The sequence below is a fragment of the Bubalus bubalis genome, chromosome 3 (genome assembly GCF_019923935.1).
Source record: "Bubalus bubalis isolate 160015118507 breed Murrah chromosome 3, NDDB_SH_1, whole genome shotgun sequence".
Taxonomy (NCBI): Eukaryota; Metazoa; Chordata; class Mammalia; order Artiodactyla; family Bovidae; genus Bubalus; species Bubalus bubalis.
This window is the reverse complement of record NC_059159.1, coordinates 25,996,685-26,022,905: the sequence shown is the minus strand read 5'-3', so window position 1 is coordinate 26,022,905 and position 26,221 is coordinate 25,996,685. Positions and strand designations below refer to the sequence as shown.

The 26,221-nt window shown below is 55.0% G+C and overlaps 1 protein-coding gene across 1 annotated transcript; it reads right to left on the bottom strand.

The window, feature by feature from the left end:
- Positions 1-6,560: 6,560 nt before the first annotated feature.
- NGFR (nerve growth factor receptor) lies at positions 6,561-25,591 on the bottom strand. The gene is made up of 6 exons (XM_006061965.4): positions 25,401-25,591; positions 18,371-18,512; positions 14,727-15,086; positions 10,875-11,127; positions 9,472-9,632; positions 6,561-8,800 (listed from the first exon to the last, which is right to left on the bottom strand). Exons 1-6 carry the CDS (start codon positions 25,464-25,466, stop codon positions 8,499-8,501), a joined length of 1,284 nt encoding a protein of 427 aa, XP_006062027.1. The 5' UTR covers positions 25,467-25,591; the 3' UTR covers positions 6,561-8,498.
- Positions 25,592-26,221: the final 630 nt, after the last annotated feature.

Here is a 26,221-nt window from a genome sequence, read left to right as displayed (position 1 = left end):
CAGTGTTAATTATACTTATCATGTTGTATGTCACTTTTTCTATGAGTTTGTTCATTTGACGTATAATTGACCTACAACACTATTTAGTTCCTGGTGCACAGCATGCTGCTGCTGCTGCTAACTCACTTCTGTCGTGTCCGACTCTGTGCGACCCCATTGACGGCAGCCCACCAGGCTCCCCCGTCCCTGGGATTCTCCAGGCAAGAACACTGGAGTGGGTTGCCATTTCCTTCTCCAATGCATGAAAGGGAAAAGTGAAAGTGAAGTCGCTCAGTCGTGTCCGACTCTTTGCGACCACATGGACTGCAGCCTACCAGGCCCCTCCGTCCATGGGATTTTCCAGGCAAGAGTACTGGAGTGGGGTGCCATTGCCTTCTCTGGGTGCACAGTATAGCAATTGGATATTTCTATACATTTCAAAGTGATCATCATGATAAGTCTAGTTACTGTCACCCTACAAAGATATTACATAATTATTGACTGTATTCCCCACATTGTATATTTCATGTATTCATGCTCAGTTGCTCAGTGGTGTCGGACTCTGGGATCCGATGGACTGTAGCCCAGCAGGCTCCTTTGTCCATGGAATTTTTTGGGCAAGAATACTGGAGCAGGTTGCCATTTCCTACTCCAGGGGATTTTCCTGACCCAGGAATCAAACCCACATCTCTTGCATCTCCTGCAATGGCAGGAGGTTTCTTTACCACTTGCACCACCTGGGAAGCCCATATATTTCAGATCTGGTGACTTACTTATTTTATAACCAGAAATTTATATCTCAGTCTCTCTCATCTATTTCTCTCCTCCTTTCACCTCCCTCCTTCTGGCAACCACTTGTTTGTTCTCTGTATCTATGACTCTGTTTTGTTTCAACATGGAAACAAAATCTTGATCTTCCATGAAAGCTAGTTCCTCCTCTAGGGACCACGCTCTGCGAACAGCACCTCAGCTGCTAAAGCTGGAGACTGGAAGTCATGTACTCTCTGTCTTACTATTCCCATCTGATCCTGTGCCAAGTTTATTCTCCCTTCTTAGTATTTCCTAAATTGCTTCCTTCCTTTCTTCCACACTGCTAGTCCCTGTGTCTGAAGCACCAGTCTCCCAGCTGGTCTTCCTGCCTCTCCTTCCAGAACAGACAACCTCAGTAGCTCCCTGTTGAGTCCAAATTCCTCAGCCTGGCATTCAAGTCCTTCTCACTAGAAAGATATGCTTGGTCTGGGGATGGAGTCTTGCTCAGGTTGCCTGGTGAAGAGGGAGGAGCCCAGGTGTTGATCTAGGCTGAAGCCTTACATTTTTGGGGGTCCCCTTTTGGTGGACTGTATGGGCTTCCCTGATGGCTCGGATGGTAAAGAATCCATCTGCAATGCAGGACATGTGGGTGTGATCCCTGGGTCAGGAAGATCCCCGGAGAAGGGAATGGCTACCCACTCCTGTGTTCTTGGCTGGAGAATCCCATGGACAGAGGAGCCTGATGGGCTACAGTCCATGGGGTTGCAAAGAGTCGGATACAACTGAGAGATTAACACTTAAACACTTTCACTTTTGGTGACTGTACCTGTTTCCCCCACTCTCAGTCCCAATGTCTTAGGTAGGGCAACATCCCTGTCCTGTGGATGGATCATATGACCTCCACCTTACCCAACCAGTGATTGGCATTCCTTGGCTGGGTCAATCAGAACCGGGGATGCCTGGAGACTTTCAAAGGAGGTTTTATCATCACAAAGAAAGAGTCTATTCAAGAGAAGGAAGCATAAGACGGAGAAGGAGACACGGGGTGGTAGGGTAGTGTCTGGATCTCTGAATCGCACTGTGCCAAGAGCCAGCCATACCACTGGACCTTTCACTTCTGAGGCCAGTAAATTCCTGCAAACCACCCTGAGTTGGGTTTTCTCCCCTTTGACATGAAAAATCCAAACTGCTACACAGAGTGAAGAGAGGGGAGCTCCCAGGTGGCTGGCTTCTGAGCCCTCGGCATCGTCTTACAGGAGGTCACCATGTGATCTCCTTTGGGTCCAAGGTTGACAAATGGAGGCCTGGCTGCCCCGTGCCCCTGGCCTGCATATCCGATGTGGACTGCTGGCATCCCAAGGTGTGTAGGCGTAGAATGAGAACCATCTGGACTGCTGATTGAAGACTTAGGCCTTGGGCTGGGCCCCTGGAATGTGGACACCAAGCCCAGGCCCAGGCCAGAGAGTGTAAAGGGCTTCTTAGGAGGGCGACAGCCTCCTGGATGATGCAGAAGGACCCCTAGCGTCTATGAGTCACCAGAAGCTAGGAAAGGGATGGGTGCATTCCCAGACTTTTCCAAAGGGAGCAGTTCCTGCCCAGGGAGGAGACCCAATCACACCTCTCCCAAGAGCCCTTTGGGAATGTTGCTGGAAGCAGCTGGAACAGGGATTGCTGGGAGGGGAGTATAGGAACTGGGAAGTGCCCGGATGCTGTGGGACGAGGGCAGGATTGAGTGCCCTTGGAGGAATAGGAGGTGAGAGTTGGAATGTTCCTTAATGTTCTTGCATGACATAGCCTTAGAGAAATGATCTAGGCTTCACCTCTGAGATGTTTGGAGGATTGGAATAGGTGGAATGGGGTATGGAAATTGGGACTAATGTGAAAAGCCTTAAGTTTCAGTGGGGCCTGGGAGGAATGATCCCAGGCCCAAAATGAAGAGCCCCACTCAGGGTCTGCCTTGAGAAGAATGCTGGGGGCCCTTCTCAATGAGGAGTTGCATCAAAGATCCCCAAGGATGTGTGCTGAGAACTGGGGGTCTCTGATGGAGCTGGAGGGTGATCTGGAGCCTGGTGTGGTTGGGAGAGGTCAGTATGAGGGCAGGGGTACTGGGGGGAGTCAGGGGACTGGAGGCTGAAGGAGTACTCTTGACCTCAGCTCTTCTGAACCCAGATTCCTGGGGCCTCAGTCTTGTCGCCTGGCCTTCTGCCCATCAGCTGCCACAGAGCTGGGAGGAATCTGCTTTGCATTATCAGAGGAGCTGCCTCCTCCAGGCATATGGTCAGCAGACCCCACAGCCCCGAGCATCATGGGAGAGGTCTTCTTCTGACCCCAGCTCTGGCTGAGCCCCTTCTTCCTGTGGAGTGCAAGCTTGGTGGCCCCCATTACGCCCCTCCCCACTGGGTAAAGAGGCCTCTCCTATTGTTCCAAGACTCATCTCAGCATCATTACACCAGATGAAAGAGGGGAAGGAGGCTCTAGGAGAAGAGAAGGGGCTGTGATGAGCAGACAAAGATGAAGGGTCTCATCCTGTAACCTAGAGAATGAAAGAGACAGCAGAGAGGAGAGGGGCCTTAGGGGTGGAAAGGAAAGAACAATAGGCCTCAGGCCCAAACAGACTGACGACACAGGAGGAAGCCAGGGAGCATCTATCTACCCTCTGAGCCCACTGGGGGGCTCAGAATGAGGGCTGAAACTAGAGCTAGCTGTTCAGTGTGGCAGCTACCAGCCAAACGCAGCTACTGAGCACTTGAAAAGGGGTTAATCCGAACTGAGATGTGCTGTAAGAATAAAATGCACACTGGATTTTTTAAACTTAGCAGAAAAAAGTAAACCATATCATTAATGATTTTAAAATATTGATTATATGTTGAAGACACTGGATATATTGGGCTAAATAAAATATATTATTATGCTCATCTCACCTGTTTCTTTTTACTGTTGGCGTACTGCAAAAAAGCCTAGCATACTGCAGCCCATGGGTCACAAACAGTCAGACATGACGGAGCAACTGAACAACAACGTGGCTGTTAAAAAATTGAAAATCATGTCGCTTGCATTATATTTCTATCAGACAGTGCTGCTTCAGAGCACATTCATCCATTTATTCAACAAAATTTTATTGGGTGCTAGCTGTATGCCAGGCAAGGTGTGGATGATTAGAAGGTGAGCAAAACCAGACCCTGTCGCTGGTTTCCTGGAGATTACAGTAATCAAATAATCACTCAGACGGGTGCCTAAATGCAAAGAGAGCTAACTAGTTTAAAGAAAAGGAGTTGTGGGGACTCCCCTGGTGGTCCAGTGGTTAAAACTCCGTGCTTACAAAGCAGAGGGCATGGGTTTGATCCCTGGTGGGGGAAACTGAGATTCCATGTGCTACGGGACACAACCAGTTGGGGCGGGGAAGGAGTGGAACCTGATGCTCTCTGAACCTGGATTCAAAAAACCTGATTTGTATCCAGAATACGGTGAGAGCTTTTCCCCAAGGAAGCACTGAACTGGGAGGTAACTTGAGAAAGGAAGAATGGTACAGAAAGGATCAGTCAGTTCAGTTCAGTCGCTCAGTCGTGTCTGACTCTTTGCAACCCCATGGACTGCAGCACACCAGACTTCCCTGTCCATCACCAACTCCTGGAGCTTGCTCAAACTCATGTCCATCGAGTTGGTGATGCCATTCAACCATCTCATCCTCTGTCATCTGCTTCTCCTGACTTCAATCTTTCCCAGCATCAGGTGGGAAAGAACTGACTTTTCCAATGAGTCAGTTCTTTGCATCAGGTGGTCAAAGTATTGAAGCTTCAAGTTCAGCATCAGTCCTTCCAATGAATATTCAGGACTGAAGTCAGAAGGGATAGCATGTGCAAAGGTCCTGTAGCTTGAAGCTTGAAGAACTGTGAGAGTGCTGGTGTGGGGAAGCATAGAGTGAGGATGAGGACAGATGGAGCAAGGCAGTGAGTCTGGAGGGGTTGGCAAGAGTCTCACACAGCGTCTGAGGGGTTGGCAGGAGTCTCACACAGCCTCTGAGGCAACATTAAAGATCGGGAACCAATGAAGCCGTTTTGCTCTTGCCGGGGAATTAGGAGAAGGGATGAAAGTTAGGTCGAAGGAGGACAAAGAGGGTTTCTCCACGATGTGGTGGTGGGTGGGTGTGAATCTCTGGCACTGTCTTTCGGGTTCTCTGCCCCATTGTCCCCAGGAGCCCCAGACCAGCGTCAGTTACCTCCACACCTCCTATCCCATCCCGTGTGCTATAAGGAGCTTTCACGATGCCCTCTTCTCGCCAGCCCTGTGGCTCCTCCTTTACCTCTCACTTCCACCTCCTGGCCCCCTTAACCTGTCCCACCCTAATGCCCCTCATGGCAACCAGAGCTGTGCTTTCTGAGATGGAAACCTGTTTATGGCATCCCCTGCTTAATCCCCCTCAGTGGCTCCCCAGTGTTCTAAGATTAGTCCAGGTGGCTTTAATGTGTCTCTTTGTAAGCCCTTCCCTGTCTGGCCCCACTGACTCGCTCTCTGGGCTCCAGGCACAGGAGTCTCCCCAGGGCCCATGTGCTCTGTTCTCTCTCTTCAGGGCCTTTGCTGCGCTGATTCCTCTGCCAGGAAATTTCTCCTCCCCCAGCTTGTTGACTCCACTTCAGTAGGGCTTAGCCTCAGTGTCTCTTTCCTGGCAAACCTTCCCTAACCCCTGGGAGGGGACTCCCACTCACCGTTAGCATGGCACTGCACACCATCAGGGGCTGTCTGCTGCCTCCCCGCCAAGAACTTAAGACCGTGGAAGGGTCTGCAACTCCTTATTGCCACACGCAGCATCTGGCTCTCCCCCACCAAATTAGAGGCATTTCCGCCATCAGAATGGGGGCTCTTCTAGGACAGGAATTGTGCCTCCCTCATCAGATTAGAGGCATCCTCAAGTCTGGGGCTGTGTCTCCCCTCTTTAGAGGCGAGGTCCCTTAAGAGTCTGTCTCTCCCATCACAGTGGGGTTACCCAAGACCCAGGATCATTTCTAATTTTGACTCTAAATCACTGCCCCTCCCCACCACCTTCCTCACAACCCTCACAAGCTGGGAGTGGGAGACGGAAGACGCCTCCCTCCACCTCACACATAACACTTGGCTGGGGTCCGGTTGGCCCTTCCCAGGATCCCAAGATCAGGAAGGCTTGTTTGCTGTTCTTTGTGGGAAAGCAAGCCTCCCGTGGCATTCCCTAGCAACCACAAGCTGAGCAGCTCAAACCAGCTGTCTGGCCAGCCTGGAAGAGGGGCACAGGCCCAGGGCCTGGAAGTCTGCAGCTCCTGGACCAGGCAGGGCGCAAAGCCAGGCTGGTGGGAGCTAGGGCTGGGACCTGCCTGGGAGAGCCACAGGGGAGGGCCCTGCCCAACTCAGGCTGGGCCAGCCAGGCTCCTGCCAGGCCATCTGGAGCAGGACTGTGTGTGTGCGCTTGTGTGTTGGGCTGAGGGGTGCCTCCCAGGTCATGTGGGTGGCTGGGAGCTGTGGGGTTGTGACCTGGCCCTCCTAGCAAGCCTCTGGCTCCCCTGTGGTCAGTTTCACTTCTGACATCTGGTCAAGTTCACAGCTGGCCAGCTTCCTGCATGGCCATTTTCACTTTCCCTCTCCAAGGTCCGGCGGCTAAGGCCCCCCACTCTGTCTTCATCCCACTTAACTCCATGGTGACACATGTGAATTTGCTGGATTTCTGTTAAAACTTCCCCGTTATGTAGGGGGAGAAAAATAGGACAGGAACTCACTGAGTTGGAAATTATACCCAGGTCCCTACCACACACACACAACCCCCTACCAACTCAAACCACGTATGTTTCCAGAAAATCTCTGTACGATTTTTCTTTCTTTGCTATTTAATGTTCATCATTTATGTTTTATGTGTAGGTTTCAGGAGGACCCAAGAAATGATTACACAGGATGCAAGGGGCAGGTGACAGGGAGGGTGACAAGGAATCTGGAGCTCACAGCTCCCAGCTGCGGGAGGGACTGGGCAAAAAGGCTCCATCTCAGCCCAAAGGGAGGCAGGAGAGGCCCCAGAACCAAACACATGCTAAAACATACTTGCAACCTCCAACCCCCTCCCCTGCTGCCGGGGAGGAAAATAAATACCTCAGACTCTGTCCCACTCCCCAAATTCACAGGTGAGGGGTCAGCAGGTGAGTTTCCTCCTCCTGTTACTGATTCAGGTCAAAGAAGTGCAGTCTATGTACAATGTCCCCAGTCCCTTATACAGGGGTGAGAGACCCCTGGGCTGGGGAGGGGGTGGCTGGCAGTGCGCACCCTGCTTGGGGCTCGTTCATGCTAAATAGAGGGGGGCCACACTCATTCCAACATCAAGCAAAACAGGCCAGGAGGGACCTCACGGTCCCTTTCTGGTACCAAGCTAGGAAAGAAACAGTCCTTTGAAGGGTCGTCTAAACTCGGAAGAGACCCTCGATGGGCCACACTCTAACTCCGTTTCTTCCTGCTGCGTTCCCACACTGGTCCACTTTTCTTCACTGCAGCCTCCGGAGCCCAGCCAAACCCGTGCTTGCAGGGAAAGGGTGGAGGGGGGAGCATTCCTCCACGTGCAGGCCCTTGGAAGGCAGGCGCCAGCTCAAGCCTCAGTCGTCCTTGGCCCGCCAAACCCGGGGGTGAGGGAAGACGGCGAGCAGAGTTCAATTCCCTTCGATGCTTCTCTGGCAGCTGCCCCAGCAGGATCCGGCCTTGGCCCAAGAGAAAGAACTCTTGGAGAGAAGCAAGATTTCTCATCCTGTGTGTGTCTCTCTGAATCTGCGTGCTGCAGGTGGGGGGGGGGGGTGGTCCTTAGTCCCCGACCCCCAAGGCTGACTCCAGGGGAAGATGCTGCCTGTGTTAGCTCCAGGTCTATGCTGGGATGGCAAATACTTACAGACTGGCCACACCACAGATGTCACACTGACATACCTGAGGGGACAGGCAGAGGGAAGCCGCACCCCTCGCCACAAACCCCAACCCTGACTGGGGTCAGGACAGACCAGGGGGTCAGGCCTTGAGTGACGCATCTGCCCTTCACAGGGGCTGGACAGGTCTGGAGATGGTGAAGAGCAGACTGGGTTTGGCTGTGAGACACTTGCCAGAGGGTCGTCTGGTCCCCTCCAGCAAGCCTGAGGTCTGCGCCCCTCATTCAGGGTGAGGGGACAGCTCATCTTTGGCTTCTCCATTGCTGGATGCTTTGGGCAAATGAATCTCTTTCTCTGGGCCTCACGGTTCTATACGAGGAGGGGGATAGACCAGATTTCAACCCCCTTACCAGCTCTAATAAACCTCTGAGGCTCTTCATCTTAGGCCACAGGGGAGGAGGCGAGGGGGCTGAGAGAGGTTTAGGCCATACAGGTGCTCCCTCATTCCCCGAGTTCACAGTGTAGTGTCCATGGCTCTGCTTCCTCAGTCTCTCCCTCTGAGTCTCTGGAGCCTTGTCATGCCCCCACCACCATCCCTGGTGTCAGCCTCCCAGATATGACAACCTGCTAAGGTGGGAGGGGCTGGCACCCTGAGAAACAGGGCGAGAAGCGAGCAGGAGGCCTGAAATGGTGAGGGGGCAGAGAGGGGGGGAGAGGCTGCAGGGGCACCTGCGGCACGAGAGGGAGAAGCAATGATTGGAGGCGGTGGGGCCGCACAGGAGCAGCGACAGGGCTGTGGTTTGGGGGCCCGGCTCTGAGGCCCTGCCCAGAAGCGGGTAGCTCTGACCCGCGGGGTTGGCAGGAGCATCAGTCGTCGGAATGTGGGGGCAGGGCAGGGGCTCCCGGGCCGGCTCACACGGGGGATGTGGCCGTGGACTCGCTGCACAGGCTCTCCACGATGTCGGCGCGCTGGATGCGGCGCAGGGCCGCGAGGAGGGTGTCGAGTGTGGCGCTGTCCTGGGCGGCCCAGCTGGCCAGCAGGGCGCGGGCTGGGCAGGCCTCGTGGGTGAAGGAGTCTATGTGCTCAGGCTGGTAACCCAACTCGCCTGCCAGATGCCGCCAGGTGTCCCCTGCAGAGCCGTTGAGCAGCTTCTCCACCTCCTCCCGCTTGGACAGCGGCAGGCTGCTGTAGAGGCCTCCATCACCCTTGAGGGCTGCCAAGAACCCAGGGGGAGTCAGGCACTACCCACTAGACCCCCTTTCTCCCAAAGTGGGTGTGGGGGCCTGGAATAAGACCCAAGAAGGGCTGAGGCACTTCTCCTCTCAGTCTGGGGAGGACCCAAGAGCCTAAAAGCAGAGGGATGCCCAAGATGCAGTCCTGGATGTGGGCAGGGCAGCGGAGGCACCTGGGGGATGCTGACTCATGTCTCCTACTCATCCTTAGCTCCAGAACCATCCCCAGCCCCTAACTTCCCTGCCCCCGCCCCCCAGCAATTAATCAAGGCAGAGGAGACAGGACTTCTGGTCCTAGACTCAACTGCAGCAAGTGTCTGGAGCTGGGCTATGGGCTACCAATTAGGGGACATAATTAACTACTTGTTCCCCAGAAGTCCTGGGCAGGAGGCTAATTGCAGCCACTCTGAGGAGTAATTAGCTCTGGGGGACAATTAGCTTGATGAGTCTAGATGCTCCAGTTTGTCAAAGCTTCTGTTTCCCAAGTCATTCCACTGGCAAGGGCCTCTCCTACCCACTCTCTCACCCCGCCTCTTCATCCTTCCACCCAGAGGCCTGCAGTCAGCCCCTCTGCAGTCCCTCCTACAGTCTAATCTTAATTACTCCTGTTCTCCCTGCCTCAGTACCCCCCCCGCCCGGCCCTGCTACTCACCCTGGCCTGCGGCAGTCTGCGTGTGGGGCTGCTGGTCATGCAGGCTCTGGCTGTCCACAGAGATGCCGCTATCGCTGTGTAGCTTTTCCCCCTCTGGTGGGGGTGTCTGGTTCACGGGTCGGCTGTTGGCTCCTTGCTTGTTCTGCTTGCAGCTGTTCCACCTGGAGCCGGAGCATAGGCCCAGTCTCAGAGCCTGAGGAGCCACATGGCCACGTGGCTAAAGTGTCTATGCTCTGGCGCGTGGGCACCAGAGGCCTGGTGGGGGCTGGTCCCTAACCCCCGCCCAGCACGGGAGGCTCTCTTCATACCTGTCCTCTACATTCCTTTCCCCGGCCCACACCGGAAGCACCGTGAGGGCACAGCGGCGCCCAGGGCTTGGTGTATGTGGCCAGCGTTCAGTAAATGTCCATGGGACGAATGGTGCACAAATAAATGACTTCCCAGAATTTCACTTTTCCCAATCTTTCCTTCTAAAGTACTCCCACATGTGTGCAGGCGTACGTGTAAGGATTTCCCCTGCTACTATAAGCAATAAGGAAAAAGTAAAAGCAAATCAAATGTCCATCAATAGGAGATTGGTTAAATAAATTATACTCCACCCATATTATTGAATGAGCAGTTATAAATAATCAGATAATTCTATATGTTCTGAGGAAAGCTCTCCCAAGGAAGATTAGTGAAAAAGTAAGTTGCAGCATATGTAGAGTGTGATCACATTGATATTAAAAAAAAAGAAAGCCAACCTGTGTGTACATATAACTATAAAAGGTTTTATACACATGTATATGCATTTATAAATGCATAGAAAATGGCTAGAAGGGATCCATTCCAGACAGAGTCCAAAGAGGAGAGGGGTAGGTAAGATTTGGAGAGATAAAAGGAGGTTTTACTACTTTTTGCTTTACAAGACATTGGTCGTCTCTGCATTATCCCAAACAACCATGTTATTTCTTTGATGATTTTTTCTAAAGAATGGAAAATGCATTTAAACATCTAAAATGCTTTCGAGGTCTTCTCCACATCCTGGATTTCTGGACATGAGTGCCATAACATCCATGTGTGTCATGGGAAAGAAAGATACACACACACACACAGGTAACTGTGTGAATAAATGGGGTCCAGGGAATGAGGATGCAAGCAGCTGGTAAAAGCAGCTCTGTGTGCAGCTGGAGGCTGAGGAGTCAGGTAGGGGAGGACAGTGCGGGTGGGGAGGTGCTGACGCCAGGGCAGGACGGGCCTGCCACACCTTGAAGTAAAGACTTCAGGGTGAAGTTGATGGCAAGCGAGGATGAGCTTGGTTTAGGGCTAAGTTAAAAGAGTGTGTGCATTTTCAGGTCATGGTCACAGCAAAGCTCTCCCTGAGGCCAAAGATCTGGCTCCCTGTCTCAGGTTCCCCCTCTCACCTTTTGAAGGCGATGTAGGCCACAAGGCCCACAACCACAGCAGCCAGGATGGAGCAATAGACAGGGATGAGGTTGTCGGCGGTACCTCGGGTCACCACAGGCTGGGAGCTGCCCATCACCGTGGTCACCACATCTGACACAGTGCTGGTTACCGGATCTTGCTCTGGAGGTACCTCAGGCTCCTGGGTGCTGGGGTCTGTGCTGTCGGAGCCCTCCGGGGGCGTGGCCCGTGTAATCCAACGTCCAGGGATCTCTGGAAGAAAAGGCTACAGGAGTGAGGACCCACTTTCCCCCGAGTCCCTCCCCTAGATCCTGACCCCCAGAGCTTTACCCCAGTCCTGGCCTTGCCCCAGGTGCTTGTATGCCCGGCGGCTACACATACAGGTGTGGGCTGGGATTGGCTATATGACATCACGATGGTGGAGAAGACCAAGGATCTAAGAATCAACAGCCCTCGGCCCCCTTCAGCTCTGTCACTGACTTCCTGTGTGACTCTGGACCAGTTCCTTCACCTCTCAGGACCTCAATTTCCGTATCTATAGAATGGGGATATTAAAAGAGATAGTCTTTAAGCTCCTTTCCATCTTGGGGAAAGCTGTGACCCTAGAATTCAATTCTGCCTACTCTGGGTACTCAGAAGCCTCGCCTGGAGATAAACACACAAAGAAGTAAATAAGCACTAGGGTGCCTCCAGCTGGAGGCAGGCTAGCGAATGTAATTTCTCTGGCCCCAGCTTGTCCTAGTGGTCCCAGTCATCCCTGTCCTAAAGAAGGATAAGAGTAATCGGGTGTGGCAGAGAGGTACTGTCCGATGCACCACCCTCTGAAAGCTGGCATCCAGCCTTTTTTCCAGGCTCTCGTGTCCTAGCTCTAGGCTCAGGCAGGGTGGGGAGGTGCACAGCTGGCTTGCTTCCCTCCAGCCAGTCCATGGATGGTGGCTAGCCTCTATTTCCTGCCCTGTGTAGCCCCCATACCATCTGTTCTTGCCATCCAGAGAAGACAGTGTCAGATAGCCCAAACCCAAGTGGGAAAGAATGAGGACTGCTGGCGGAGAGCAAGCCCACAGAACAGGCACTGCCCTGTTTCAGAGGAAGGAGACTGCTCTGCTACCTACTGAGGTTCTTTCATATCAGCTGGGCATTGCCAGCCCCCCTGGTAGGGGACTGAGGACTCCCTGGCAGCAGTGGGTGGTATTTTCCATTCTGTCACCCAGCTGAAGGCAGTACCTGGGGTTGTGGGCTCTGGATGACCTGGGGGTACCTGTCTGGGCAAAGTTGCCTACTCCATCTATCCTTGCTTCCCACGCCTGAGGCAGGGAGGGAAAGCAGACAGGACATGCCACTGGGGTGAAGAGCAGGGACTTTGCTCCCCAGATCTGCCCCACTCAGCCCTCAAGTTTGCCCACCCAAATGGGAGTTGAAGCTGCCCACTGGTTTCCTAGACCTCCTTGGCTCAAGGCAAAGATGCTTCAAAGGCCCCCACTTTCAGCACCTTCTGAGGAATAAGGTCCCCAGATTTGACTCTGGAATCCATCTGGCTGGCACTGGCGAGGAGGCTGCCATCTGCTGCCCTATTCCTCCCGTCCCTCATCTCAGTCCTAGGAAGGATAGGGTGGAAGAGGTGGGGCAGGGAGTGGAGGAGACACAGCCCTACCTTCTGACAAGGCACTGGTTTGGGGAGGGTCTTCTCTTGCCTGGCTAGGGGACTGGGCCAGCTGGAGGGGCAACCTGACCCCCGAGGCTGAGGGTACAGCTCTGCTCAAGTGACCCAAACCCAGAGGCTGAAGGCACGGTTAGGTGGAAGGTCAGTGAATCAGGCATCACAGAGATTTAGGAGCAGAGGGGAAGAGCTGAGGGAGGGTGGGAGCCAGACCAGGCTGAAGACAGCGCTTCCAGGGCGCTTTCCCCTAGTCTCCCGAATGCCCCCCTAACAGAGGGCGAGGATGAGATCCAGATGTGACCACGTCCTCTGGCATTCCAATCCACTAAGCCCCTGGCAGGTCCTGACAGCCGTTTCCGGCATAGGAGCTCTCAGACTTGGGGGGGGGGGGGGTGGAAAGAAGGACTGGGTTACTCCTCCTAAACCCGAATTTCTTTAGTTGAGGGCTAGAGGTCAGGTTCTGCCCCCAAGGTGGGTGAGTCACCATGTGGACACCTGAAATGTATATGCAAGGAATATGCCCTGCACTGGAGGGGAGGGCGACAGCCAAACTACCACAGATCAAATTCCAAGTCCCGAAATGCTCCCCCTGCCCTGGAGCTGACATGTAACCCTTCTGAGGGAGAAGGAGAAGAGGGGCAGGGACAAACACACCCCTTCAGCGTGGCTGGAAAAGCAGAGCGGTATCTGGAAGGAACCTGTGAATGCCCGTAAAGGCAGAGCCCACCCCTCTCCCAGCTGGCACCTTTCTTTGCTCTAACCGCACCCCTAACTCCCACCCCCCACCAGCTGGTCCCAACTTGCCCACAGAAGCGTGCCACCCGCTGCCCGTTGCAGGCTGCTGAAACTCCCCCTGCTCTGCCTTGCGCCTGATGCTACTTGCCTGTCTCCTGGACCAGGGCAATTGCCCCCGGAACTACCACATCCCACTCCTCCACCCCAACCCCACATCCCAGTGCAGGAAGCTTCACACACATGCTTGGCCTCAGCCCAGCTTAACAGCCCTCTCCACCCTGAGGTCCCGGCACCAGAGGATCACAGGATTTGGAAGGCCGGCACGGGTGTGTCAGAGCAGAGGCTCTCCACAGCAGGGGATCTGCCTCCCCCATCCGACTGCAGGCAGACTGAAGGCAGAGGCTGTGCTGCCCCCACCACAAAGGGGGATCTCCTGGGAACTAAGTGCTGGCACCATGTCTCCCTCAGCACACTGGGGCAAAGGCCAGCTCTCTCCTGTTCAACTCAGGGCTCCCAGAAGGAGGCACTTGTTGCCTGCTCAAAATAAGAGAGCACCCTGAGGGTTAGGTCCCAAAGGGAAATAGCTACACGGGTGCCCAGTCATAGAGTGATAGAAAGTAAAGGCAGTCAACCTCTCCCCCAAGATGGATGTCACCAACCAGGGGACCAAAACATTTCTGCCCTGGCTACCACAGGGCTTCCTCCTCCCATGCCAGGAACTGCCCATCGGACTAAGGCGGGCACACCCAGCTCCCATCCCCCCGGGGAGCTGAGGGCCCTCCACATGCACCTGCCTCCTCCTCAGGCTCCCAAACCCCAGGCCTGCTGCTTCCCCTTCCTTCTCTGTCCCAAAGCCCCTGTTCCCACGATCTCCTTAGTGTTCCCCGGGTCTCACTTCATCCTTGGCTAAACTGTAACAGTGACTTCTGACCCCTCCCCAACAAGGTGACGTGAACCAGCCCCTGTCCCTAACCTGGAAACCCTGTGACCAGTAGGAAATCGAGGTCCAGAAACCAAAGTGACCTTCTTGACGTCACTCAGTAAGTGAGAGTGTGGCGGACTCCATCCCAAGTCCCAGAGCCACAGTGGTCTCAGAGCCAAAGGGTCCCAGTTCTGGAGGGTCCTAGACCCCCTCTCCAGTTCAGAGAGTCTACCTCAGGCTCAAACATGCACTGTCTGTGCTCTGGCCACGGAGGCCACCTCTCTGCCACCCACCCAGTCCCGAGCCGGCAGCCACAGATTACCAAAGCGTGGGAACTGAGTGCGGCCTGGGAGGATGCTTTCCAAACACTTAGCCCAGAGGGGCTAACAGTGGATGGGGTCCTTTGGTGGGAAAGATCAGGAGGGTGTCTGTTGGCTCGAGGCCATGGAGGCTGCCCCTGCAGGCCATGGGCGGACCCTTGCAGACCCTGCCCGCCAGGGTGGGCGCCCTCCGCACCACGCAGCCCCGGGCTCTCACCCTCGCACTCGGCGTCGGCCCAGCGCGTGCACTCGCGCAGCTGGCGCTCCGTGTCCTCGCACACCGTGCAGGGCAGGCAGGGGTCCACGTGGTTGGCCTCGTCTGAGTACGTGCCGTCGGGGCACTCCTCGCAGACGGTGTTCTGCTTGTCCTGGCACGAGAACACGAGCCCCGAGCCCGCCTCGCACACGCGGCACGCCTCGCAGCGGCCGGTCGTCTCGTCCTGGTAATAGCCGTAGGCGCAGCGGCACACGGCGTCGTCGGCCTCCACGCAGGGCGCCGACATGCTCTGCAGTCCCACGCACTCCGTGCACGGCTTACACGGCTCCGTGGCGCTCACCACGTCCGAGAAGGTCACGCCTGAGGACAGAGGGATGTGCGGGATGGGGGTGGGGGAGCCGCACCCCAAATTTAGTCACCTGCACTTGGGGCACTTGGGACGCTGGAGCCCCTCGGCCCACCTCACCCCCTCATTGACACCCCCTTCTCCCGCCCGTCCCTGATTCCGGGTGTGGGAAAGCTGGGAAGGAGAAAGGGAGCCAGGAGCCCCATGCTCCGGCCCCGGAAACTCTGGCCCTGAAGTCTCAGGGGGTAACACAGCTGGTGCCGGTAAATTTCTTGGCAGATTCTCTCCTAGAGTTCCCAGCATGATTAAGGAATAATCTGAGCGTGATTCCCACCCAGCCCTTCCCCCAGGCCAGAGCTGAGCTGTGAACCCAGCCCAGGCATGGCCAGCCTTCCCAGAGAGCCTCAGCTGCCCTTCCATTTCTATCCACACAGGCAGAGGCTCAGGTGTGGCCTGAATGGGAGTGACTAGGGTTAAGATGACAAAATCTCCCACCCATGGCGCTACCCCACGCTGCTGAAGGGCTTGGCTCTAGAGGGTGGGGATGGGACTCCTGGTAAGAAAGGCACAGCAGGAGGGGTTGAAGCTAGAAGGGAAAGAGGACTTGTGTGTGTGGTCCCTCTTTGCACGAGGCAGAGAGGACCCTGGCATCCCTCCCCTTATTCTGGAGCATGAGTCAAAGGGCATGAAGGAAAAATCTCTAAGCTCACTCTTGACTCATGCGCTGGAGTAAGGGGACGGATGCCAGGGTCCTCTCTGCCTCGTGCAAAGAGTGGGTAGGCACAGAGCCAGATCTTCTCTACCCCTTCTAGCCCAGAGTGGAGAACTCCATGCCAAACTGAATCCAAGAGAATGTATCCTTGCTCCAAGGGCAGGAAGAGCACACAGTTAGGACCTGAGAACTGGGGAAAGAGGGTAGCTCAGAATGTGGAAGCAGAGGTAGCAGATTAGGATCCCAATGGAGGGAAACTGGGGTTGCTGTGGGGGTCCTATCTTAACCTTCTCTAACGGCATCCAGACACAAGATGGAGCACAGGGTCATTATCTAGGAGGTTGGGATTAGGGCTGGAGAAGCAAAGAAGGGAAAAAGCAGAGAGAAGTCAAAGGGGCAGCAGTTGGGAGTAGGGTGGGGGGGTTGGAGAGAAGAAAAGATAGCGATGGGCCTGGAGGGAGCCTTCAGTTTCAACTCACTTCTGACAGAGCAACTCCTGTGCTTCTGTTCCTAGGCATCAAGCAGGTCTGGATTCAAAACCTGCTTCCATCACTTTATTAGCTGTGTGACTCTGGGTGTCTTACTTAACCTCTCTGAGCTTTTTTCTTTCTCTGTAAAACTGGGAATAATGTCTCCGTTCACAGGGTTGTGGTGAGGAGTAAGTGAAATTCTACCATTAAGCGCACTTGACACACAGCAGGGATCCTGTAACAGTTGGGCCCCTGGGGTGGGCAATGATAAATTCAGTAGCAGGGATACAGTCAAACAGAAAGGACTTCCAATCATAAACAGCAAAGGCAAGATGTCCGATTTATACAAGAAGCTCCTATCTCGTTGGCCTGTGGCAGTGGGGTGGGTCTAGTCACATGGGAGGGAAAGGAGAGGGCCCTGCTCATGGGAAAATACAGAAAATTAGCAGCGAACTCCTAGGAGAGAGTTTTAGGGGGTGGGAAAAATGTGGTCTTTTTTGGCAGAGAATGAAGGCAGGAGCTTAATGGGTTTCCTTGTGGAAACGTTTTGAGGATAGAGGGAAAGTCCGCTGGGGTCTCCATCCCATAAAGTAGACTTTTAAAGGCAGCCTGTTAACACAGCTGGGGGAGGGGGGGAAATATGAGAGAAGAGGAAGGGAGGGGAGTGGAGGGAGCAAGTGGGATTTCTGAGCTGCCTCTCTGCTCCTGTTTCCTCTCCCCTTCTCTGGAGATGCCCTCTCTCAGCCTCCTGTATCCCAGCCCTTGCTTTGACAGAAGGATTAGGGTCCCATCTTGGGAGACTTGCTGTCCAAAGAGAAGAGGTCCTGGGTAAGAGTCTAGGAAATGAGAGGAAAACATGGGAGATTCCAGGGCAGCTGTGATTGGCTAGTCCTGCCCTGGGATGGAAACCCTGTTAGGCCAGGGCCAGGGGAGGTACCCAGATGGTAAGGTAGCAAAGGGATGTCTAGCCTTCCCTACCTGGCATCCCTCTGCTGGGGGATGGAGTTACAGGATCCACAAGCACAGAAATAGGAAAGCTGTGTTTGGGATATCAAGGAGTTGGGGTTGCCTGAAGGAGAGATATGCTGTGTGCAGTGTGGTGCCTGGAGGTGGTGGTGGCGGCAGCGGTGGTAAGACATTCAAGGTAAGACAGGCGGATTCAGAGTTCCCAGTTCCTACTCCCTGGTTCCCAACATGATTCAAGAACAATCTGAGTAGAGTTCCCACTGGCCCCCAGGTGGGCACTGAGTGCCAGGTAGAAAGCAGGACCTAACTGTCCTCAGGAAAGATTTCCAGACAGAGTCAGGAAAAAGGTTCATGGCCTGAAAGCAACTGGTGGGAGGGCATCCATCAGAGATGAGACAAGGGCACAGAATTTCAGATCACAGACCCACCACCTCATCCAGCACCTCTGGAAGATGGGGTTCTCTCCCCTCCTCAAGGAAATCCCCAGGTAGGAATGACCACAGCGCCCCTCCCCTCTGTTGCACCCAACATCACTCCCTAGTAAGGACATCCTTGTAATGCTCCAACCCCCATCCCTGTTGCCTAGGGAAAACTCTTGTTTCCTCTGTCAGAACTGGAGTACAGTTGCCCTGGGGAGCAGTGGCGGGGGTCGGCGGGGGTTGGGTAGTGGGAGGTGCTGGGGGCTGATGGGGGGTGGTAGCCACACCCTCCCAGGATCCCCCAAGGTCAGTCTCCAGGGTAGCTAGGATTTGATCCTCTTCCCCTCCCCCCAAAAGCGCTGAGGGTAAGTGGCAGCCATTGATTTTGCAGCGCAGATGATATTTTTAGCTGATCTTAGCATCAGCTACTCCTCCCACCTAGCCACACTCTTCTACTAGGCCTCTCTACTTGGGGGCTGGGAACGGGCACCCCCTGGGCATCCCCCATCATGCCCCCCTTCTGCCTCTGCATACTTCCCTCATCCATTCTGAGCTGCCCCTCTCTGTCTCCTATGCTGAGTCAGACTCACTTCTGGCACCCATGCAGTGGTGGGCAGCAGTTCCTGCCAGGACCCAGAGCGCCTGTAAGGCCTCTACTGGGCATGCCCGCCAGTCCCCTTGCCCTCCCTTCCATTCTGCTCTCCTTCCCCCACCGGACACTTTCTACTTACTGTCCAGGCACGGTTCACACACGGTCTGGTTGGCTCCACAAGGCTGGGCCACACCCTCACCCAGGTTGCAGGCTTTGCAGCACTCTCCGCTATGGGTGTACAGGCCCGTGGGGCATGCCTCCTTGGCACCTCCAAGGGACACCTGGATGGGGGAAGATCAGAAGGTCAGACTGGCAAGAGAAAGGGGACAGGATGTATTCTGAGGGAGCAAACACTCCTTCCTAAAGCCTTCTATTGGAACCACCTGGCCTGGGATGAGCTCACCAGGGAGGCATTTGGCACTTGAAAGCTGACAGGGAAGAAAGGCAGGGGGACAGCACACCCCTGCAGGCTGCTGGGCTGTGAGATCAGAGCCTCGGATGCTGACCTTCTGCAAGGTTCACCTTGGGGTTACAGTAACTCCTGGAATCCCAAGGATACACCATGTGGGGAAGGTAACCTGAGGACCAGCAGAGGGCCTTTGGGCGGCGGTCAGGAACCAGCAGGCGAGTTGCAGCTTGCTCAGGGCTCCCAGCCAAGGGGGCAACTTGAAGTTGAAATCTAGCCCAAATGCCACTTGCTAAGCTGCACACCTGCAGGGATGCGTCTACCCTGAGGGGAATCTTTTTCTAAGAAAGGCTAGCAGAGCGCTACTCTCGGTCCTTAATCCTACCATTCCATATATTAAGTATCAAATGGGAGGTGTCTGTACCCAAGACCAGAAGGCAGAGGGATGGGACCTTGGGTTCAAATCCTGACTCTGCTCTGGGAATTCTGACCTGCTCATTTCCCTCTGAGTTTTCATCTCTCTGGAAAGATAAGAGATGGAGACAGCTCAGGGCCAAAGCAAACGAACAGCCAATCATCAGGACTCTGGTGCCAAGACGGGGGAAAAGGATGCCTGTTACCAATGATGAGAAAGTGGCTGCTCTCACCACCCAGCAGCCCTGCTCCCCCAGGGTTTGATTTCCAGCCACCAGCCCTTTTCTCCCTGCCCCCATACAGTCAGTGGGAACAACACTGGAAACAGCGGAAAAGGGAGTCAGATTCTTGCTGCCGAGGCATCTTTGCTCATGGATGGAATGATTTAGCACCAGATTCCCTAGAGGGAGGGGCTGCTGGCAGATTGCTTTGTATTTCTGTTCCTTGAAAAAAATCTTAACGTCTAATAAAACTCCACAGCCTGTTTCCCTGGCTCCAGACCACGCAGTTCCCATTTGATGCTCAGAGGAAGTATGGACTCTTGGGTCATGGAACTAGAGAGGAGCCATAAGGATCATTTGGGCATTCCTTGCTTCTACATTGGCCAGAATGGCTTCCAATACTCCTTTCCCTTCAGTCCTTCCAATTGTCCTGAGGTCTCACTAGGGTTCAGGTGAGGCAGGGGGATAGACAGGTTGGATCAGTCTAGGAGGCAGCCTGCGGTCCTCAAGAGACTGGTGGGGAGGATACAGGCAGCATAGGAGGGGAACCTTGGGTGTTGCCACCGTCCACTCCCAGGCGGCAGGAACACAGGGCTGGGAACATCTGCAGACCAGAAGCCTTGGCCTGGGGAGAGGGTAGCCCCAGATGCAGGCTTTCCCCCAGGAGGTGAGCAAGATTCCAGGAGGGTCTGTATGGATTTCTTTTCATCCTTCAGTGTTCTGCTTAACGGCACTTCATCGGGGAACTGGTCCTGTGGCCCCAGTCTCTGCTTCATCAGGCAGAGCTGCCCTGTCACATGTCCTCCCTGTTCACTCCTGTCTGCTCTGACACTCTACAGAGTCCCCCACTGGACTGTCAGCTCCCTGAGGCCAAGGACTCTGGTTGCCTCAGTGCCTGTGATGGTACCTGGCACATATTAGGGACCCAACATGTATACTTATGGAATATTTAAGAACATAATATTATACAGCCTCAATTAACTAGCACTTCAGGGACTGACTTTCTGGATAGCTGAGTTTCCGGAAAGTCATGGCTTTGCTGTTCTCACCTAATGTTTCTCACTTTAACCATGGAGGCTGCACCTTCCTCCTTCTCTGGAACATGCCTTCACGGTTTCCCCATGACTCAGGGACTCAATATTTACATCAAGTATTCCAGGATGCAATGCAGTGAAGCCCTGTGCTCTTTATCCCAGAGTAACACACTTTTGTCTCTTTGAGTTCCCCTGTCAGCGTTTCTTACAGTTCTGCCTGCTCCCTTCCTGTCAGGATATCAGCTGTCAATTCTCGCGCTACTAGTGGGACCTGAGCAGCCCCTCCTCCGTTCTAATTTCTGGTGGCTCAATGGTAAAGAATCCCCCTGCCAGTGCAGGAGACGTGGGTTCAATTCTTGGTTCAGGAAGATCTCCTGGAGAAGGAAATGTTAACCCACTCCAGTATTCTTGCCTGGGAAATCCTATGGACAGAGGAGCCTGGCCGGCTTCATGGAAGACAGCTACAGTCCATGGGATAGCAAAAGAGCTTGACACAACTTAGTGACTGAACAACAACAAATTCAATCTTTAGAAAATATGTAACTAGCCCTGGGAAGAAGGTATATAAATCGAGTGTAAGCAGGATCTGATCTAGCAGAGGGCAATACTCAGAGTAAAAAGTCTACCTTCCTCCTCTGCTGCCTTCACTGCTCTGAGTACTGGCTCACGGCTTACAAGCTGGCTGACCTGGGACAGGTTTGGAATTTCTCTGTGCCTTAGTTTCTTTGTCATTAGGTAACCATGACAGTTTCTGCCTCTCAGGGTTGCTGGAGGCAGTAAATAAATGAGTATGGTGTTTATTCACTTTGGGACCTCTCTTTTCTCTTTTCCAAGGTCTTTTGTGGCTTTTGGCTGTGTTCCAGTTAGTTGAGGCTGGTAGAGAAAACTGGGCTCCAGATAGCTGAGGGGGTCTGTCTGTGGCAGTCATGGGCAGAGGGGCAGCCTCATGCAAGCCTCTCTTCTGGAAGCCTCCTCTCCCTGTGGCAGCCTGTGGTCCTCTGTCTTCTCCAAAGTCTTCCGTTTGGAATCCAGGCCACATAATTAGTAACCATGTGTTTCCTAAACTTGTTTTGTTTTCTATTTCAAAACATTCCATATCTGCTACTTAATAGTATGCTGCTGCTGCTAAGTCGCTTCAGTCCTGTCCGACTCTGGGCATCAATTCTCAATCTCTCTAAGCCTCAATTCCCCCCCCCCCCTAAAATGCTGGATTGGTGATATCCACTGCCCAAGTTTACTCTGAAAATTAAATGAAATAAGGTATGTAACTCTGCCTGGTGCATAATAGGAGTTCAAAAAATGTTGGTTACCAAAGAAGTGTTTTGTCTTATAGAGAGTGAGCTGCTGAGCCTAAGGGGTAAGTAGTGGGAGAGGAGAATTGAGCCATCCCCAAACAGGGGAAACCATCTCAGAGTAGGGGGCAGGATAGAAATGGAGAGAGATTTACCCACCAAGAGGAGTCTGAACAGGGTATGCAGGCCAAAGGAGGCTGGAGAACAGCTCTGTTTAAAGTTAACTAACTCAAATATTTACTGAGCACTAAACTAAGAGTTTCCAATGAGACAGGGTCCCTGATTCCTGGCAGGAGTCACAGTGCCATGAGGGAGAGGAAATATCACCTCAAACAGCTGTTCCAGAAGCTGATGAGGAAGGCTTGAGGGACAGACGTGGAAACTGAGGCCCTCAGAGGTCATCCTGCTAAGTGGCCAGGAAGCACTAACCCAACTACACCATCTATTGGTCCAAGGCCGGGCAATCCTGGGAAGTGGGGTGGGTGTCACTAGGACTCAGGCTAATTGTTCCAAAATGAGCAATTTACCAAAATGATAGACACATTTGCTTGAAATTAACATTTATTATACTTACTCATTCCATTTTCAAGAATGTTTGCAAATCTTTTTTTCCCATGTCAAGGCTTTCAAGAAACTAAGGTGCAAATACGCTTAGGTGAACTGACTTTTAATAATTTAAAAAAACTGGACAAAACAGAAAACACACCAAAATAGCTGAAAGAATTTGAAACTATAGGAAGGCTTCACGGTGGTGAGTCCTAACTATTCACAATAGCTTCAGCAAAGGGTTCCTTAGGTGAATGGAGCCATTGGCTGGGTGAAGAGGTTGGAGAGTTTTCAAATATGGGAAGGGTCTTTTGAGACCAATGCAAACCCTGAGGAGGCACTGGCACATGCCCCCCTCCCATCCCTTGAAACAGGGGTGGAGTTTGAGGGGAAAAACAAGATCTAATTACTGAGGATGCTGCAGGAAGACTTTGAAAGGGAGCAGGGCTCTGAGTGGGGGGAGTGAAGGGGCTCAGCTACAAATCTGCGGTGCCAAGGGCATAGGACAGAGTCTAATCTCCAGGTCTAGTGGTGGTTCAGGGCCACGCGTCCTTCCGTGATTTGGAAGGCTGGGCAGGGGAGTGCGCCTGGCATAAGGAGGAAAGAGTAAACTCCAAGCCAGGAATCCTGGGTTCCAACAAGGGCGCCATTACATACTAACTGGGGGAACCTGGTTTCCTTTCTGAAGGCCTGAGAGGTTCAGCTTTCTCAACTGTAAAATGGGAATAACTAGATTCCCTCAGCTGGGACAGGAGAAATTACCCAGGGCAGTGCGTGGCACACGGTAGGCACTCAACCAATTTTGTTATTCCCACCTCCACGTCTCCCACCCCAGGGAAGAATCTAGGCGCGTGAACGCGACCCGGCTGGTGCAGCGGGGCGGGGACCCCTTCCCTGCCGGGGTCTCCTCCCCCACCCGCTCCTGTCCTCGCGTTTGCTGTCCTAGTTGCGTCCCTATTAGGCGCATTAGCCAGCCGGCGGCTCCGGTTACAGACGTCTGAATGACAAAGTGCCTCCATTACCGGCGCGGCCCGTCAGTCGACCCGCCGGGATGCGCTCCGGTTTCAGCACTCTCTCGCCGCGGCCCAGGAAGAAACTCGGACCGCTGCGGTGCGCAGGGCCAGCCCGTACTCAGCAGCCCCGCGGCGAGGCAGGGGCGAGAGCCGCAGGGGTGCGGGCGGCAGATTCTGTGCGGGTCCACCTTCCCGAGTCCCCGGGCCCTCCACCCCCTGCTCCCTTCCTTCCTCGCCTTTTCTCTATTCGGGGGACACTCTCCAGCCCAAATCCCGAGCCCACGCCCTCGCCCCTCCGGAATCCGCACTACTGGCTGCCGCAATCCCCGCACCCGGCCACCCCCCTCGACCCCCACCCTCCGCCCGGGGGAGGCTTCTCTAACCCGCGGTGTTAATGCGCAGACGTGCCCGCAGTCACTCCCAAATCCCCAGACGCAGCCACAGGTACTGACCGCCCCGGGGGGTTGTGCTGAGCTTCGGGGATGGGTCTCTGTCCATCCCAGCCCCCAGATTCCCGCCCGCTTGCCGCCGAGACGCGCAGCTCTTCTCCGGAGCTGGGACGCCGGGCTGCCCCGTAAGACGTACGGGAGGTACCCAGCTGGCAGTCAGGTGAGGGGCAGTCTCCCTAGGATTCTGGCTCAACTCGCTTGTGGGACCTTCCTTGACCAATTGGTTAAAACTCTCAGAGCCTCAGTCTCCTAGTCTGTAAAATGGGGGGTTGGGGGCTCAGTGCTCAGAGGAGATGAAGACGGCAGGGAGAGTGAGGACATCTCCATTGCAGAACCTTCCAGGGCACTCCCTTCACGGCCACACATCGGGTCCTGAATGTCCTGTCAGATCTACCGGGCGGACCTGGACGCTTTCTAAGACCCGCAGTTCTTTGCCGAGATGTCTGAGAGCCTCTATCTTGTTCCGAGCCGGGAGTCTTTCACCGAAAGCTGGGCGGGGCGCGGGCAGAACCCCGAGCCCCCCCCGCCCCCGCCCCACGCCGTTCGCGGAAACGTAGCGAACCGTCTGGGCGGCGCTGCGGCAGGTTGACTTCACAGGGGGTCCGGGTGGCGGGTGAAGCGCTCAGTCCGGGTCGCGCCAGTAGCCGCGATCGCGCAGCCTTCGCGCCGCAGCGCCCCCTGCCGGCAGCCCTCGCCGACGCGCCCCCTCAGCGGCCCACTGCCTAGACCTTCCCGGCTTTGCGAGTCCCGCCTCTCTGCACCCCAAGAAGTGGCAGCGGCCAGAACCCGTCAGACGACGCCTGCTTCGTCCCATCCAGTCCGCAGCTCTGCTTCTAACCGCGAGAACAAGTGCGTAGCGGGAGCCCGCCGGTCGCTGGGGAACCGGGGAGGCGGGTTCGCCCTGGCGAGGTGGGCACTCCTTTCCCAGCCTCGGACCCCAAACCACAATTCCCCGACCCCGCGAGGAAGAGCGCGCGACACATGCGGGAAGAGTCTGTCTCTGCTCTCTCTTCTCGTCCCACTGTCTCTCGGCGGACAGGCGGGGCCCAGACCACTCAGGGTCTGCTCTCCCTACTCCGTCCTCTTTCCTTTTGCTTCCCTCTCTCCACCTCCCTCACCAGCGTCCCTTCTGCCCTGCCTAACCCACTTCTCCCCCTTCAACAGAGCCCCGCTCCCCGAACCTCTCCCTCCCACGCCCCTCCCCCCACCCCATTGTCTGGCTGGTCTTCATTGTCCGATGCCCGGTCCCCTTGCCTCCAGTCCCTTCATCCTCCTCCCACACAATTCTTATCTCCTCGTCTCCGGTTCCCCACCCCAGCCACGCTCGCCCCTCACTTTTCTAGTTCCCGTCCCATTCCTCGTCCTTCTCTAGCCTGGGTTCTGTCCCACGACTCTCCAGAGATCAAGATGCTCAGAGGGAAAGTCGCCTCGAGATCCCGCATTCAAGCGCCCTCTTCCGAAGAACCCAGGCATCCGAGAGCCCCACGACTCTCTCCTGAGAGACCCCTCCCAGCTCCTCCACACACACCTCCTATGGCACACGAGGACCTGCTTCCGTGCGCCCCTCTTCTCCGAATCTTTACCTTAAATCTCAGAGTCGCCTCTTCGCTCTGAGAACCTGAGACGCTCTTCCGTGGATACTGGCATCGGAGCTCCTCTCTCGCCATCCACCGCCCCCGACGCCCCCAGCATCTGGACCCCAACGCTCTTTTCTGTTTTTCCTCAGGGAAACCTGGACTTATCGAGGTTTCGGTCCCGGGAAAGACAGCGAGCTCCCCTTCAATTAGCACTCACCCCCAGGAGCAGCAGCAGCAGCAGGCGCGGCCCGTCCATGGCGCGGCCGGCGGCACCTGACCCCATCGGCCGCCTCCAGCGGCAGCGCTCGACTTTCAGTTCAGCCCGCTTCGCGGACCGATAGGGCTGCGCTGCGTAGCGCTCCAGCGCCAGCCCCTCAGAGCTGGCGGAGGCTCGGCTCCCTCTGGCTGCCGGCGGGAGGGGCTAGGAGAAGCCAGTGCGGCGGCCCCGCCCTCTCCCCGCCCAGCCCGCCCACCCCCGGAACCGCGCCCGCCCTCCCCGCGGTCTGCCGGAGAGGAGAGGCGGAAAGGGACATCGGGCAGGGAGCCGCGCCCGTGCGCCCCGCTGCCGCTTCTCCGCGCCCCGCCCTCAAAGCTTATCCCTGACCTGGTACCCGGCGCCCGATCCGCGCTGCTACGCGTCCGTCCCGGATGCTGTGGGCTTGGGTTCCCTCTCTTGCGCATCTTTCCCTGCCTCTGGCTTCAGCTTCTTCCCCGGTGCCCTGCTCCCTACCCAGCCGTTGTCAGCAGTAATGCTCACTGCCCGCCCCTCCTTTCATTTCCCGGTCTATACCCAAGCCCTCCTCTGCCCCTTCCCAGTGCGGGGTTCTCTCTGCAAAGGCCTAGGGGAAGGAGGGAGAGAGGTGGCAAGTGGTCTGACACCGACCACAGACAGCGGGGACGTTCAAGGAGACCATCCCGACATCATCTGAATTCTCAAAAGACGGGTCTGAAGCGACCACAGGTGTGCACACACACAAAAAGGAATACACACTCCCAAGGTTACATACATATGTGCTTATGCAGTCTCCTATGTCCCCA